Below are 17008 nucleotides of genomic sequence, written 5' to 3' on the forward strand. Positions count from 1 at the left end.
GACATTGTTGCAATGAAAACAGCTGTAGCAAGACAGAAATTCTTACTGAGGCATGGTCACAACAGATACTTGTATGTGTATATTTAAGGTTAATTCTTGTTAATAATTAACTTTTATCTTATCATTTTCATGTGGATGTTGGGGATCAAATCAGATGCTCAGGGTAAGTATCTTTATTACTTGGTTGTCTTCAGTTTCTTACTTTTTTGATTTATTTCCTGTAAGGTACAGAATATAAATTTCTTTCAAAAAAGTTATATAACCTTCATGTTTTCCTTTCCATGTGGATGTTGGGGAACAAAATATTATCTTTCATTTTAAAACTCTTTTGAATCTGAAATAACACAATAAAGCATTCAATTACTTTTTAGGAGATGTTAATTCCTGTAATAATTTATCTTCATTTTTTTCATTTTATTGTTGATGTTAGGGAACACACCAGGGTGTAGTAAGTATCTTTTTACTTACAACTTATTTTCTAGTTACTTAGTTAGTGGCCTTGTGTTTCTTACTTTTTTGATTTATTTGTTACAAGGTACATGATATTAATTCCTTTTTGTCAATTAACTAATTTTCATCTTTTCCTTTCCATGTGTTTGCTGGGGAACAAAATTATCAGGTTGTAAGTATCTTTTTACTTCTCATTTCATCACATCGATTTCTTGTGAACCAATTTCGTTGATGTAAAAGTCACCTAGTGGTCTTGTGTTTTTCTTTAAAGGAAATCTTGAGTGAAAAGCAGTCCAAGTTCCAATTAAAGTATACCTAATGGTTCTCTCAAACTGATACTAGGGTTCTAAGTTGATATCTCTGCAAGTGGTTTGAATATGAAGTGTTTGGTTTTCAGTTTAAATCACCTGGCCGTCTCCATATTTACTTTATGGTAATTTTTGATGTCATTATTCGGTCAAAGATCTCAATATGGAGTCTACAGAAGAAGATTTTCACCTTGAAACTGAACGTATATATCTCCAATGTGAATTGCAAACAATTAGAAGCACTTTTTAACACCTCTAAATTCACGCAGTGCTGTATCTTAGAATGGCTGACTGCGCATTTACGTCATAATTTCCCATCAAATTTGCAAAAGTAAATTAACATAGCAGCACGCTGGAAATTTGAAACCCTAAAATAGCTGAAAGGAAACGGCCAGCATTCTAAAAAGGCAAAGAATTATTGACCTCAAATAGCGTGAACTATTTCATTTAGTGGAAAATATTGTTCAATTAAAAACTATTTTGACTTTTAAATGACAATAAAATATTTATTCCGATTAATAATTGATTTTCATCTTTTCCATTTTATTTTCCATGATGGGGAACAAATTAGATCGTAAGTATTATTGCTGTTACTTTTCAATTCATCATGTCAATTTCCTTTGAACCAATCTATTTAACTTGATGTTACCTACAGCGTAGTAGTCATGTGTTTCTTTTCTTTAATGAAGTTCTTTAAAGGAAGAAAATTTCATCTTTCAGTTAAAAACTAACTTCAGTCTGAATCTGAAACAACCCAATAAAATTCTAGTTCCTATTAACAGTTAAATATTTTAAATTTCTGTTACTAATTGATTTTGATCTTTTCTATTTTATTGTTGATGTTGGGAATAAATCAGAGAGTAAGTATCTTTTACTTGGTACTTATAATTTCCCATTGCTTGGAGGTATTTTGTTTCTTATTCCATTGATTTATTTCTTTTAAGGAACGATATAAATCCCTTTATAATTAATTTTCATCTTTTCTTTTAATACCATTTTTTTCTAGAAATAAATTTTCCCAATCAATAAATTCGTTAAAGAGAAAAAATTTCTTTCGATTAAAAACTATTTTGAATGATAAATAATGCAATAAAATATCAATTCCTGTTAGCAATAAAATATAATTCCTGTTAATAATTGACTTTCATCTTTTCCATGTTATTGTTGTTGTCGGGAACAAATCAGGCTGTAAGTATCTTAGTTTTCACTTCCCACTTATTTTCCAGTTACTTGATTGTCTTCTCTATCTTATCTTTTGATTTATTTCTCATAAGGAAGAGAATATAAATTCCTTTTAATAATTTCTTTTCATCTTTTCCTTTCGTGTGGATGTTGGGGATCAAATCAGGTCGTAAGTAACATTCTTTATTCTTCACATGAATTGATTTTGAACCAATTTACTTATGTGAAGTTATCTAGCTGGTCGTGTCTTTATTTAACTCAATAAAATGCTAATTATTATTAACAGTTATATCTTGTAAATTTGTGTTACTAATTGATTTTGATCTTTCCCATTTTATCGTCAATGTTGGGGAACAAATCAGCTAGTAAGTATCATTCTTCTACCTTTTCAATTCATGACATAACTTTCTCCTGAACTAGTGTACTTAATGAAGATTCACATGTACTTAGCGGTCAGATTGTGTTTCTTTGTCTATAATAAATTTCTTAAAAGGAAGAAATGTTATCTTTAAGGGAAAAACTATTTGTCAATCTGAAATAAAACAATAACATTAATTCATTTTCATCTTTATATTTCCTCTATCCTTGCTGGGGAACAAATCAGCTGGTAAGTACATATATATTTTTTTACTTTTCAGTTAATCACATCTAGTTTTTTTTGAACCCTATGTATATGCCTAGTGGTCTTGTGTTTCTCTTTCTTTATTGAATTCCTTGAAAGTTGAAAATAATAATTATTATTACATGAATCTTTCAAATAAACTGTTTCAAATCTGAAGTAACACAATAAAATATATAATGATAAGTCCAGTTAATAATTTATTTTCCTCTATTCCTTTCCATGTGTTTGTTATGGAACAAATCAGGACGTAAGTATCATTATTTTTACTTTTCAATTCACCACATCAGCATCTTTTGAATGAAGCTATAACGTAAAGTTGTAAACCTAGTAGTCTTGTGTCTCGTTTTCTCTGATAAACTTCTTCAAAGGTAGACCATTTTTTGTGTCAATTAAAACATATTTTGAATCTGAAAGAACAAAAGAAAATACGTACTCCTGTTGGATCAACCTTACCATTACTGAACATTAAGATTCTACTGAAATGCTCCTTCCTCCATGGGCTTTTAATTTACACGCTAAGAAATCTTGCATGCTCTGCATGCCTATGTTGTTTTTAGTGTTAGGTGACAAATCACACTCTAAGTATTTTTTTACCTCTTAGTTTCCAGTTGCTTGGCTGCCTTCTGTGGCCTACCTTTTTGACTGATTTATCATAAGAAACAGAATATAAATCTTTTAATAACTAATTTTCATCTTTTCTTCGCTGAAGTTTACTTTTATAAATAAATTTCCCTTCAATAAGTATCTTAAAGGAAGAGTATATTATCTTTCAGTTAAAAACTAGTTTGAATCTGAAAATATGACAAAATAAAATATTAATTCCTGTAAAAAAATAATTTACTCCTGTTAATAATTAATTTTGATCTTTTCTTTTCGATGTGGATGTTGGGGAACAAATCAGTTTGTAAGTAGCATTTTATTTTTTTACTTTTCATTTCATCCCATGAATTCATTTTGAACCAGTCTACTCAATGGAAACTTGTGGCTCTTTTTCTTTGCTAAATTTCTGAAAAGGAAGAAAAGATTACCTTTGAAAAAGAAGAAAATATTATCTTCCAATAAAAAACTATTAAAGGAGGAAATATCTTTCAATTAAAAAAAAGCTATTGAATCTGACATAGTACAATTATACTGTCGAACCTCAAGCAACCACCTCTCCCCAGCAACCTGTTCTCCAAAATATGAAAAGTTTTCAAGTTAAATCACTATATTTGGAACCTCTTATAAGTGACCACCTCTTGTAAGTGACCCGCAACCACTTTTAGAGCTAAAAGTTTGAAATTGTGTTTGGTTTTTTTAAACCTCCCGTAACCGACCACTTGACAGATAATAGAGCAGAAATTGGGTAATAAGGTGTTGTAACGATATGGGATTCCTGAGTTGTGCAAGACACAGAAACTTCTCAATGGGAAGTACTGGATTTTTTTCTCGAAATTGACCTTTTGCATGAATAGAACATTTAAAGCATGGAGTAGGTCTCTGCAGTTACCATATGCTGATGAGGCAAAATTTTGACCCATTATGGTCTAAGCTCTCATAAGTGAACACCTCCTATAAGTGACCACCCAGGCTTTACATTTTGGGTGGTCGCTTATGGGAGGTTCGACTGTAGTACTTTTCAATTCATAACATTTATTTTTTTTTAACCAATCTTTTTATTAATTTAAAGTTTCCTATTATTATTTTGTTTCTTTTTCTTTAATAAATTTATTGAAAGGAAGAAAATGTTATCAGTCAATTAAAAACTGTAATTGTGATTCTGAAATAACACAGTAAAATATTATTTTCTGTCAACAATAAAATATTAATTTCTTTTAATAACTGATTTTCATCTTTTCCATTTTATTGTCAATGCTGTGGAATAAATCAGGGTGTAAGTATCATTCTTTTTACTTTTCGATTCATTCCATCAATTTCTTTTGAACCAATGTGCTTAATGTAAAGTACCTAGTGATTTTGAATCTGAAGTAGCGCAATAAACTATATTAGTTCCTGTTAAGAAAAAAATGTTCATTCCAGTTAGTAATCTATTTTCCTCTTTTCCTTACTATGTGTTTGTTGGGCTACAAATCAGGTCGTAAGTATCATTCTTTTTATTTTCAATTCATCTCATCAATTTCTTTTGAACCAATGTACTAAAGATGGCTCAAAAACACCGTTAATTTTAGCTTGAAGTACTTATATTTCAAACATGGCATGGTGAAACACTTTTTTATTGTTGAATTTTGATACTTAGGATAAGATGCAACTTTTGGCAAAGTTTAGTTCAAACAATTTTTTACATGGGGTTCAGAGCCACCTTAAATTTTGGAAAATTTAAGGTGGCTCTGAACCCCATGTACAAAATGTTTTTAGTCCTGCTTTTTTAAAAAAAAAAATAATAGAAAAGGGTTCCATTGTGCCAGTTTTGAAATATGAGTGGTATTTAAAGCTAAAATTAAGGATGTTTTTAGCAGGTCATATCATCGCTATATGGTAACATAAAGTGCCAGAAATAATTATAACAACATGTTAACCAAAAATTGGGCAGGTTTTTGATACCCTGATAAAGAGTGTTTATAATGACCCATACAAATCTACATCTTGTCAAGTTCTGGAACTTTTTTAAGCCACTTTATTGTAAAGTTACTTAGGTGTCTTGTGTTTCTTTTTCTTTGATGAGTTTTCTTATACGGAAGAAAATATGTTACAATTAAAATCTATTTTGAATCTTAAATAACATAATAAAATATTCATTCTTGTTAGCAGTAAACTATTAATTTCTGTTGGTAATTGATTTTCTTTTCCATTTTATCATCAATTTTTGGGAAAACATCAGGCCGTGAGTATCATTCTTTTTACTTTTCACTTCACATTAATTTCTTTTGAACCTATCTCTTAATGTAAAGGTGTCTGTTGGTCGTTTGTTTCTTTGTCTTTAATGATATTTTTACAGGGAGAATATATTATCTTTCAATAAAAAAACTACTTGGATCTGAAGTAAGAAAATAAAATATCAATTCCTGTTATTAATAAGATATTAATTCCAGGTAATAATTTTAATTTTTTGCAATAAATCAAATTGCCTTTGAAGGAGACACAATGGTCTTTTCACTTTAAGAAATCTTTTTTCTTTCTTGAACTAAATTAATTTTAATGAGTCCTTCAGATATTTGGGTTTTTAAAATCTCAGTTGATCAAGTAATGCATTTTACCTTCAATTAGAAACTATTTTGAATCTGAAATAACACAATCAAATATTTATTCCTATTTAATAGCAATAGAATATAAATGCCTGTTACTAATCGATTTTCATTTTTTCTATTTTATTGTCAATCTCGGGGAACAAACCAGGTCGTAAGTATAATTTGTTTTACATTTCAATTCATCACATGAATTTCTTTTGAATCAATCTATCTGACCTAAAGTTACCTACTGTAGTGATCTTGTATTTTTTTGCCTTTAATAAATTTCTTAACAAGACCTAATCTATTTAGTGTAAAGTTACTTTATGTGGTCTTGTTTTTCTTTTTCTATAATTAAGTTCTTGAAAGGATGAAAACATCAACTTTCAATTAATTTAACGACTAGTTTGAATTTGAAGTAATACAATAAAACATTAATCCATATTAACAATAAAATAGTAATTTTAATTATTTTAATAATTGATTTTCATCTTTTCCATGTTAATGTCGGTGCTGGGGAACAAATCAGGTCGTAAGTATCAGTTTTTTTTACTTTTCAATTCATCACAGCAATTTCCTTTGAACTAATTTACTTAATGTAAAGTAACCGAGTGGTCCTTTGTTTCTATTTTCTTTATCTTTTTCTCTGTATTTGTGATGCATGACATCTTTTAAATTTTACAATGCCTGTTACAATATTCCCGTCAATAAAAGCTAAGGTGCCATGTTTATTATTTTTTCGAGTTTCTATACGTCATGCTTGCTGTAATTTTTTTCCTTCTGTGTAGTGAAGCCTAAAAGCTTTAGCATATAATGTAATTCTGTAATTAGCTTTGAGTTCTAGTGCTAGTTGTGTGTGTGAACGTTATTTTTAGTACTAACATTACATGTAGTAGTGTGCTTGTAAATGATCTTTTTTGGTTTGTGCTATAAAAAGGTGAAAAACGCATTGCAAGCAGCACGTACTATTAAGTATTGTATTAGCATCAAGTTTGTAAGAGAGAAGGTTAAATGAAAATATTGTAAGTAATGATAGAAATCAAATTGTCCATTAGTTTGTAGGTGTTTGTACTGTAAGTAGTTTCAGCCGGGTTTTGTTGTGTGTTAACAAATAAATGAAATTAAAAAATCTTTGATAATTTTTCTTATGTAGAAAAAAATTTTATTGTGTTTTCATTTAAACCTATTTTGAACCTGAAAAAGCAAAATAAAATATTCATTTCTACCAGTATTACCAATAATTTATTTTCATCTTTTCCATTTTTATCATCAATGTTGGGGAACAAATTAGGTTGTAAGTATCATTCTTTTTACTTTTCAGTTCATCACATCAATTTCTTTTGCACCAATGTACTTAATGTAAAGTTATGTAGTGATCCTAGTGACTACCTAGTGGTTTTTCTTTTTCTTTTCTAAATTTCTTAATATGAAGAAAATGTTATCTGTGAATCAAAAAATACTCTAAATCTGAAGTAACACAATAAAATATTAGTTCATGTTAACAATAACATAGGAATTCCTTTTAGTGATTGATTTTCATTTTTTTCCATTTTATTGTTGATGTTGGGAAACATATCAGCTGGTATGTATCATTCTTTAAATTTTTCAATTCATCATATCAATTTCGTTTGAACCAGTGAACTTAATGTGAAGTTAGCTAATGATCTTGTGTCTCTTTATCTTTAATAAATTTCCTTAAAAAAGGAAGAGAATATTATCTTTCACTTAAAAATTAATTTCAATTTTGAATTAACACAACAGAGGATTAATTTCTGTTAACAATAAAATACTAGACCATGTTGATAATTACTTTTTTTATCTTTTCCTTTCCATGTGTTTGTTGGGGAACAAATCAGTTTGTAAGTATCATTGATTTCGTTTTACATGTTATTTCATCTCATCAATTTCTTTCAAACCAATTTACTCAATGTGGAGTCACCTAGTTGTCCTGTGTTTTGTTTCTTTACTACATTTCTTAAGAGGAAGAAAATATTATCTTTTAGCAAAAAAGCTATTTTTATATAAAATATTAACTCCTATTAACAATACAATTACATTGCTTGAGTAATATCCTCTGCGGAGGCTAAGAAAGAATCAGAAAAACGTACGCACAAATTGAAAGACATCTCCTCTCAAATGTTCCCTCCACACTGTAAAAGAATTAAAAAAAACTTTTTAAAAACTGTAAAAGTGGCACTACAGAATATTTTGCTAAAATATTGGCCTCGTCAGTTGTACACCATATTGGATTCCGTAAATCTGTTCATATAAGTAGCCATGAAAGGTAATTGCTTAATAAACACGGTCACGGAATATCCTTCACGCTCTGTCGTGAGACCACTGCACCAGGAATGCAAAAATATGAATTAATTTTTGTTTTTTCTTTTCCATTGCTTTTTGGGGAACAAATCAGGTGGTAAGTATCATTCTTTTTACTTTTCAGTTAATTACATCAATTTCTTTTGAACTGATCTACTTCCTAATTGTAATATTTTAATTCGAACCAAGCTAGCCCCACCCATGAGATTTTAAAGTCACCCCTATCCCCCTACATGTACATGTATCTCTCTCCCATATCAGTGTTAACCATGTGTTGAGACTTGATTTCTTGCTAAGCCACAGCTATGAAAAGGAGGTGAGAGGAGTAGTACATGAGTTATAATTGTTATAAAAGAATTATGAGTTAGACAAAATAAATAAATAAATAAATATCTTAATTGACTATTCCCCCAGTTAGGCTTTTAGTGGCTAATGGAGACAAATGATGAAAAAAAGAGTGCAAATGAACATAAAATGGTTACAAATCCTAACTAGCAGGAGGCAGACCAGTTGGCTATTTACAAACGTGGCTGAGGAGTTGAACTAGGGTCTACCAAGAAACAACTCCACGTTAGTGGTCAGAGCGGGTCTTGAACCCTCCACCTCTGGATTTCAAGTCTGGTGCCCTAACCACTCAGCCATACTGCTTCCTCCTGCTATTATAGAAGTAATGCTTTCAGCTTGTGCTTTCTTGCAAGGTGTTTTCTAACTAGCAATACTAAAAGCATAGCGTGGTAATATGAAAATTATGTACTAGAAACTGCAATAGTTGAAATTTGTCACTTTTGACTTAGTTGCCCCCAATTTGCACTGTGTTGTGAAAACAAACATCATGACTATCATTAATATGGTCTATTATAATTTGTGAGTCGTGTGCAACACTGATTGCACAGAAGTTGTACCCATTTCAGTTACTTTTATCTACGTTAAACAACAATTCACCTGGTGGTATTGTTCTTATTTTGAATTGGCAATTTCCTGGATAGAGGAAATATTTAACTATTTAAAATATTAATTTTCTAGTTGACGGAGGTTGGTCATCTTGGGGAGCCTGGGACAGGTGTACTGTGACATGTGGTGGTGGAAATCAAGCTCGACAGCGGTCATGCACCAATCCTCCTCCACAAGGGGATGGCCATGATTGCCAAGGAATGCTTTCTGAGTCCCAGTCATGCAACATAAACAGTTGTCCAAGTAAGAAGGCCCTTAAGCCTCGCAATCATAAAGGTTGATCTTATGGTGCATTCCTTTGGGATCAATGATCCGAGATCACTTGAATCGTGGTGCATCAAAGAAATCCTTGAATCTACCCTCAGTTACATTGTAGGTTTCATTAGGTTCCTTTTATGCACAATAGGGACTTTAAGATACGCTACGGCGAGATGCTACTACGGCTACTTTGGCTGTGAGGGACTAGGCTAACAACGGTATTTCACCCGCCAAACTCAAATGATTAAGATTTTGCTGTACAGCAATGGTATGTGCAGTCTCTACGTGTCGTTACAAAAATGACTACTTTCAAGGAAACCAGAGATTATTCTACTTTCATACGAAATAGGCTTGATTAATGACAATGATTTCCTTCTCCTGTATCCGTTTTACATCTCCAGAACGCAGATTTGCCTTTTAGAACTTGATAGAAACGCCTGTAATTCCAATCACAAAACAAGATAATTACACTGATATAAAAAAGGTGGATTCAGTGTGTCGATTTCAACATGGACAGGTTGTGCGTACAATGATTACTTGATAAGCACGACAATACAAAACTTTTGATTATAATAAAATACATTTTGAACAGTAATAAACAATTATAGTTCAGCTTAGTACATACGAAGTTTTCTTGTCTACGGCTGTTTCGCCCGATACTAATATGACTGAATTGATCATCTCGCGATAAGTGTTAAAATCATTCAAATTTTCTGTACAAATGACAAAGAAATGATATCTTAGAACTGATTTTTGTGATTGAGAACTTTATCTTCAAACTGGGTTGTTCAAACAGTGAAAAATGCGTTAAAATGAGAAGTAAACAGCAGGCTTATACTCACGTAGTGAAGAGTACGTGAAACCTGGCACTTTCTGTAGTAGAAAGCAAGGTTACGGCAGGAAAGGTGTACTGGTACGCACGTCATGATGTCACCTGAAGCGATCTTCACTATCTGCGGCCGTACTACAGCCTAGCCGTACCATATCTTAAAGTCGCTATTATCTGAGTGATCTTGGAACGTTTATCTTGACAATACTTACTTATTCCTCTTCGTTCCTAGTGGAACATAGGTCCTCAACTAGAGCGTGCCACCTAACCCTATTTTGTGCAGTGCCCTTTTCCTCATTCCACGTGAGATGTTTCCTCTCCAACTCTGCCATTCTTGTGCGCCTCCAGGTGAGCTGGGGTCTACCTTTCTTTCGCTTCCCCTGTGGGTTCCACTCCAGTGCCCTCTTGACTACATGTCCATCTGGTCTCCTCAATGTGTGGCCGATCCAGCCCCAAGCTCTTTGTCTTATCTCTTGCTCTATCGGTCACTGCCCTGTTTGTCTCCAAAGCTCCTTGTTGCTGATTTTCCTAGGCCACCAAATCCGCAAGATGTTCCTCAGGCTCTTATTGATGAACACTTGCAACTTCTGCTCCAATCGTTTAGTCAACCTACAAGTTTCAGAACCATACAAGAGCACCGCCTTCACATTTGACCCAAAGACTCTCAGCTTGGTCTTGGTTGTTAGTGCTGTGGATCGCCATATTGTTCTCAGCATCGCAAATGCCTGTCTTGCCTTTCCAATTTGTGCCTGAATGTCCTCGTCAGTGCCTCCCTTCTTGCTTACAATTCTCCCAAGGTATGCTGACTCATCCACTTCCTCAATCCGCCCCTCTGCAACCGACACACCATCGCCACGTTTGGTACCAGTACGCAGCGACTTTGTCTCGGTGGCATTGATCTTCAGGCCTACCTTCGCACCTTGTACCTCCAAGACCCGTGTCTTATCCCTCATATCCTGTATTCTGTTCGACAGTAGGGTCAGATCATTGGCAAATTCAAGGTCTTCTAAGGATGTCGTAAAGGTCCACTGAATACCTGTACCTCTCTTCCTGTTCTCGTCACCCAATCCAGGGCGACCAGAAACAGCAGGGGAGATAGCAGGCAGCCTTGTCTTACCCCAGTCCTCATATTCAGTGGTTGGGTCCTCTTTCCTTTGTGTACCACCTGTGCGGAAAAACCTTCATAGAGAGCTCTGATGATGGTGACCACCTTGTCAGGCATCCCGTAATGCCGCAACAACCTCCACAAAACCTCTCTACTGATACCATCAAAAGCCTTTTCGAAATCTATAAAGTTGATATACAACAAGGACTGCCACTCGATGCTCTGCTCCACAATAATCCGCAGTGTTGCTATTTGATCCGTACAGCTTCAGCCAGCTCGGAAGCCCACCGTTCCTCTCTCAATTTTTCATCCAGCACGATCTTGATGCGCTCCAGGATCACTCTGCAAAACACCTCACTTGCCATGTTCAGCAAAATGATGCCACACCAGTTTTTACAGTAGCTCAGATCACCTTTCTTGGGCAGCTTGATTATCAGACCCTTCCATTCCTCTGATATCTTCTCCTCACTCCATATCCTGTTGCATAGGTCCAAAAGAACCTCCTCTGACATGTCCCCTCCCGCCTTAATTGCTTCTGGTGGTATGTTGTCACATCCTGCAGCCTTCCCGTTTTCTAACTTCTTTATAGCATTCTTGATTTCAATACGTGTGATGCGACCTGTCCTGATGTTAAGCTCGTCATTTGGCTCCACCTCTGGCAGGTTGAATTACTCTTTGTGGTCAAGCACTGTTTGAAAGTGCTCCCTCCACCGGTGCATCTCCTCTGCTGACCTGAGCAACACGCCTGCCTCGTTTCTCACTGGCTTACATGTATTCTGAAACCTCCCACTTAGATTTCTGGTGATCTTGTACAAAGTCCTTGCATCACCTCTCTTTCCAGCCTCCTCGGCTCTCTCAGCTTCTGATTCCACATATACCCTCCTGTCTATCCTGCACCTCCTCTTCACCTCCCTATTCAGCTCTTGGTGCCTTTTCTTTGCATCTCTCTTCTGCTTTCTCGTTCTGGCCATGTTCGTGGTGTTTTCTACCACCTTTCACTGCCAAGCCTCCTTTCTGATCCACTCCTTGCTATTTGCCTTTGCCCTACCCAGCACCTGCTCGCAGCAGCTCCTCCTCCTCCATCAACTGCTGCAGACCCTCAAATCTGTTGTTCAGCGCTAGCTTGAATGCGTTCCTAACCTCCAAGTCTTTCAGCTTGCTGACCTCGAAACGCACTCGGCCATTTTCCCCTTTTCTCACTTTGGCAATCTTTAGCCTGAATTTTGCCATCAACAGATGGTGGTCTGACCCAACGTCTGCCCCATGCAGCACGCGAACGTCCTGCAGTGAGCTCCTCCATCTCCTGCTAAATGCCAGGTGGTCGATCTGGTTCACAATAACACCGTCAGGAGACCTCCATGTCTGCTTGTGACACTCCTTACGGGGGAACAGCATTCCACTGAATACCAGCTCATTTGCCTGACAGAAGTCTGCCCACCTCTCACCATTTTCATTCATCTCAGCTCTTGCCCCATGTTTACCCATCACCTCTCTACCTGTATTGTCCATCCCCACCTTAGCATTCATATCTCCCGTGATGATCACATCTCTGCATGGCACCTGCTCCAAAACCATCTGTAGCTGGTCATAAAAATCGTCCTTCGCCTCCTCCGTTGCCTCATTTGTTGGGGCATAGCATTGCAAGATGGTGACCTGCTGCCATCTCAAGTTGAACCTGGCTCTGATTATCCTCTCAAACGACAGTTCCCATTCCAGCAGGCATTGTGCAGCTTCTTTAGACAGAATGAAGCCAACTCCTCTCTCATGATTTTCACCTTCATCCATTCCTGAGTACAGCACAGTTTCTCCTGTAGCTATTCTCAACCTCCCACAAGAGTTCCATCTCATTTCATTTACTCCCAGAATACTAATACCATTTCTCTGCATCTCTTTGATCACCTAAGCACACTTACCAGTCTCAAACAATGTCCTTACATTTCATTGCCCGATCTTCACACACGCGGTTTATGCTTCATCGGCGGTTTATGTGTTAGCATCTTGTACCCCTGCTTCCCGATAGGGCGCAATGGTAATTCTAGTCTTGGGTTCTATAATATGTTCCTTTTTCCGGAAGCGGATTATCGGCCCACCGCCCAACCCCCAACCTGGAGGACCAGGGGCTGTTCTTCATCTGGCCTCTACCCTTCGACCAATCCGGCATAATTAGACCTGCCAGGGACCAAAGTCCCCGCCGGCACAGCTCTCTGGGTCATTGAGACACACAAGCTCCACCACCGCGACAAAGTGTCAGCCCAAGGTGAAGTATCTTGACAATGTCAATGGATCAACCTCTGCATTTATCGATGGCTGACTGACTGACTGATTGATTGCTCCATTGATTGATTAATTTATTGAGACTTTAAACAAAGTAGAAATGTAGTTGGTAAATTCGAAAAACTCAGGAAAGAAAATTATAACCTTGGTAAGTGCTGTAAGTATTTCAAAAATAGGTGGACATATTGTAAAATTATTTTGTCTGTTTTGATCTCCTACACATTTATTTGTAAGTTGATGGTGGCTGGAGCAAATGGAGTCAATGGAGTATCTGTACTAAGACAATCAGTGGCATACAAGCAAGAACAAGAGAGTGTGCTAATCCAGAGCCAGCACATGGTGGAAAGAAATGCAATGGAAACAAAGCAGTTGTGAGGGAGTGTAACAACATATCCAGCTGTCATGAAGGTAGACATTAACATTAGTAATTTACTGTGTGGATGGAATTTGCCACAAGTAATAGAATCAATTGGACAAGTTTCTAAAACAAAATCCATTGTATCATTTTCTTTCATCAGCATTTCCACTACGCTTTCAGTCAGGAGAGAACCCATCTCGTGGCATAATGCAAATCTACAAGAATGGTAGCTGGCAAAAACTTTGCACCAGAAGTTGGGATACATATGAAGAAAACTTGACCTGCAAGGCCATGGGTTACTCAGCTAACAATGTTGGTTATGATAATGGCATGTGGCACACAGACAGCAGCAATACTTCAAACACATCAATCCACTTTAATTGTACAACACTAACAGAATGCGGGAGTAACATTGATAGCAAAACACAATTAACATGTAAAGGTAATTAATTGATGTATGACTTAGCCTGGCCCAACTTTGTGTTTAATGTGTTAAGTCTAATTTGGTACAAATTACCATCCCCTCCATCTGCCTTAATTTCTTAGTTTTATGCAGTGAGTTCTCATTGAATACCGTAAACTTCCAAAAGTAACAACCCCCAAAAGTAGCGACCCCCTGAAAAAAGTGACCCCACCGAAAATAGTGAGACCGAGGTTCAATAGTCGAGCGAAAGTTACCATACCATCACTTGATTCGAGGTACTCTTCAACGGGAAGGTATCGCTCTTGCACAAAGCCTTGTGAAATGTCAATTCGATTCATGCTTTGTCAATTCATGTTGTGCTGTGTTAAAACAAAAACTGTAGAATTTTCATTCACTAACAGGAATGTACTAACAGAACTTTTCTGTAAATTAAAATTGACAACGCTGTATCATTTTCAATAAGAGCTAATTAAAAGGAACCTTTATTACGTGGATGAGAAGCAACCGCGTTAGAAATTGGGCTGCTTTGTTTTGTTTTTTTGCTTCAGGGTAGTCGTAAATTGCGACGCAAGTTGTTATTGGCTACAGGTAATTACATTGTAGCCAATGGTAGCTCCTGTTGTTTTCTATCCAGATTCAAGGTTGATTTTGTCGCAACAGGAGGGCTTCATGTGGTAAGCTCCGAGACGGCTCCACGGGATACACAAACCCTCAACTTGTCGCGAAATGTGAGCAAATTTTATGCGTGACAAGTTGTGAGTTTGATGAACGAGCAGCAAATCCAAAATTTGTTGCTCAAAGTAGACCTGCTCTCTAACTATTCGCAACAACAAAGTTGATCACGCAAGGTGAAAAACTCGAAACATCAGCCAAGTTGAGAGTTTTTGTATCGAATATATCGTCGCCGCCTTAAAGCGGTGATATACGAGATACGGATTTTTGTTTCTCGTATTTCGCTGCCTTTAGAACATAGCAAAACACCTTCATTTTTTTTGTAGTGCACGTTAGGTGGACTGCATGTGTTCAAAGAAAATTTGAAGGTGTATAATAAAGAACCATCGAAATAACCTCTTGTTTAGTTATTAGTATAAACGTTGATTTCGTTGTTTTGAGCTTAATACATTTTCGTATTGCTTCGATTTGAAATAATTATATTTAAACCCGAACAAGCGTTTTGAACGCTTGAGGAAGGACTTGTTGTTTACCCTGCAACTTACTTCATCTGACCAAATGTCTCAAATGTATGTTGTTTATGCTTCCAGATCAGACAGCAGCGTCTTAAGAAACTAGCACTCATTTTTAAGAACGAGCAAAGCCATGCATAGCAAGCCGAATGAGAACTGTACGGCTCGTAGAAAACACGGAGTGACATTCGCAATAAACTGTTCAGAATAATAGAAAACAATATGTTGATTCAAGAGGATCCATGTGTTGTAATTCGATTCAGGCGACTCGTATGCAAAAAGCGTTCAGAAAATTACCAGCGTTCTGATTTCTTTTCTCACGTAGAAAGAGCGTGTTTGTTTGCTCGAGGTCGTTTTATCTATATCTGAATGAAAAGTTGTTTCTTTTCCAGTATAAGTGCTGTTTTAAAACGAGATTTTCAAGATGTTCATCCCAAGAATTTGCTGGCTTTACGTTAATTGTTTCGTCACAGCTCTCTGAATATATTTACATTACCTATCAATGCATTAAGGGAAGTCTCTGAATTTTGCTCTCTATGTGACTCCTATCAAGCCAAGATCACACAAGTCATCAGGAGCTTTTTTATATGTGAGAAATTCCCTTCACTCTTGTATTTACTTGTCTTTATTCCCGATATTTTAAGATCGTGTGACCGCAAGTTTGTTTTTCACTTCTGAGCACGTGCAAGGTGTCGCAGAAGAATCGTCGTAAATGTTATCGTAGCATAAAGGAAAAGGGAACTGTCAAGAAAGCCAAATCTTTGTTTGTGGGGGGCTTGGAAATTTCCCCCCCAAAATCTGCGCACAGAAAAAATGTACAGACTTTTTGCCACAAAAATTCAATGGCCCGAGGTTCTTAGAGGGGGGTGGGGGTGGGGGTGGGATAACAACAATTAAGGTTTTCTCTTTTCTTTAGAAAAAATCATTCACCATTTTCACTTAATTTCATTACCTGGTCTCACTCTTCGCACAGAAACCAACGATGATCACTGCAAACTTAAAAAAACCATCCGCATTAAGGCCTCTAGGCCTCATGTTTTAAATTTACATTGAAAACAAGGCTAACACACCGAGATATTGTTAAAGCAGGAGTAACATAGTAGTGTATCATGAAAGATGAAGAATTTAATTTAATATTTTATTAATAAAGAACTGTTTAATTTCGTAAAAAACAGCACAGTCTTACCAACTTCATATAACGTTTCTGGCTACCCGAAAGTAATGACCTCTGATAGTAATGACCCCTGAAAGTAACGAGCCCCAAAAGCTGCTAATTCCAAAAGTAATAAGGATTGTTACTTTCAGAAGTTTACAATAAGCCAAAATGTAATATACATTTTATATTATACGTAGCTCCTGGGCCAGGTTGTTCAGAGCCCGACTAAGCTAACCCAGGAAAAGGTAGAACTTTGATTTAGGTTTTTAACTTTGTGGTGAGGTTTTCTGTATATTGTTTGCCTTCTGTTTTGAGTTTTCATAATCACTATATACACAAAACAAAGCAGCAGAAAACATTTGTATAGAAGAAAAAATTGTAATTTGGTTAACTTTAACCCTGGGTCAGCGTTAACCGGCTTCCA

General features: G+C 35.8%; 1 protein-coding gene, 1 long non-coding RNA gene and 1 pseudogene across 2 annotated transcripts in view; 2 read left to right on the forward strand and 1 right to left on the reverse strand.

The window, feature by feature from the left end:
• The first annotated feature begins 99 nt into the window (after window positions 1-99).
• Window positions 100-1521, forward strand: LOC149095953 (uncharacterized). The gene is made up of 3 exons (XR_016204507.1): window positions 100-163; window positions 431-448; window positions 620-1521. It is a non-coding gene; the product is annotated as an uncharacterized LOC149095953 (long non-coding RNA).
• Window positions 1522-5360: 3839 nt separating this feature from the next.
• LOC110053451 (fibroblast growth factor receptor 1-A-like) overlaps window positions 5361-17008 on the forward strand; it is a 36233-nt gene continuing 24585 nt past the window's right edge. Inside the window, exons 1-4 of the mRNA XM_089280965.1 lie at window positions 5361-5898; window positions 6256-9239; window positions 13697-13870; window positions 13981-14262. Of these exons, the coding sequence (XP_089137091.1) occupies window positions 9197-9239; window positions 13697-13870; window positions 13981-14262 (499 nt within the window). The 5' untranslated portion in view covers window positions 5361-5898; window positions 6256-9196. The remainder of the gene's footprint in view (window positions 5899-6255; window positions 9240-13696; window positions 13871-13980; window positions 14263-17008) is intronic.
• Window positions 10569-12159, reverse strand: LOC149095954 (uncharacterized; annotated as a pseudogene).

This window comes from Orbicella faveolata, unplaced genomic scaffold, assembly GCF_042242905.1.
Source record: "Orbicella faveolata isolate gen_17 unplaced genomic scaffold, um_ofav_v1 contig_48, whole genome shotgun sequence".
Taxonomy (NCBI): domain Eukaryota; kingdom Metazoa; phylum Cnidaria; class Anthozoa; order Scleractinia; family Merulinidae; genus Orbicella; species Orbicella faveolata.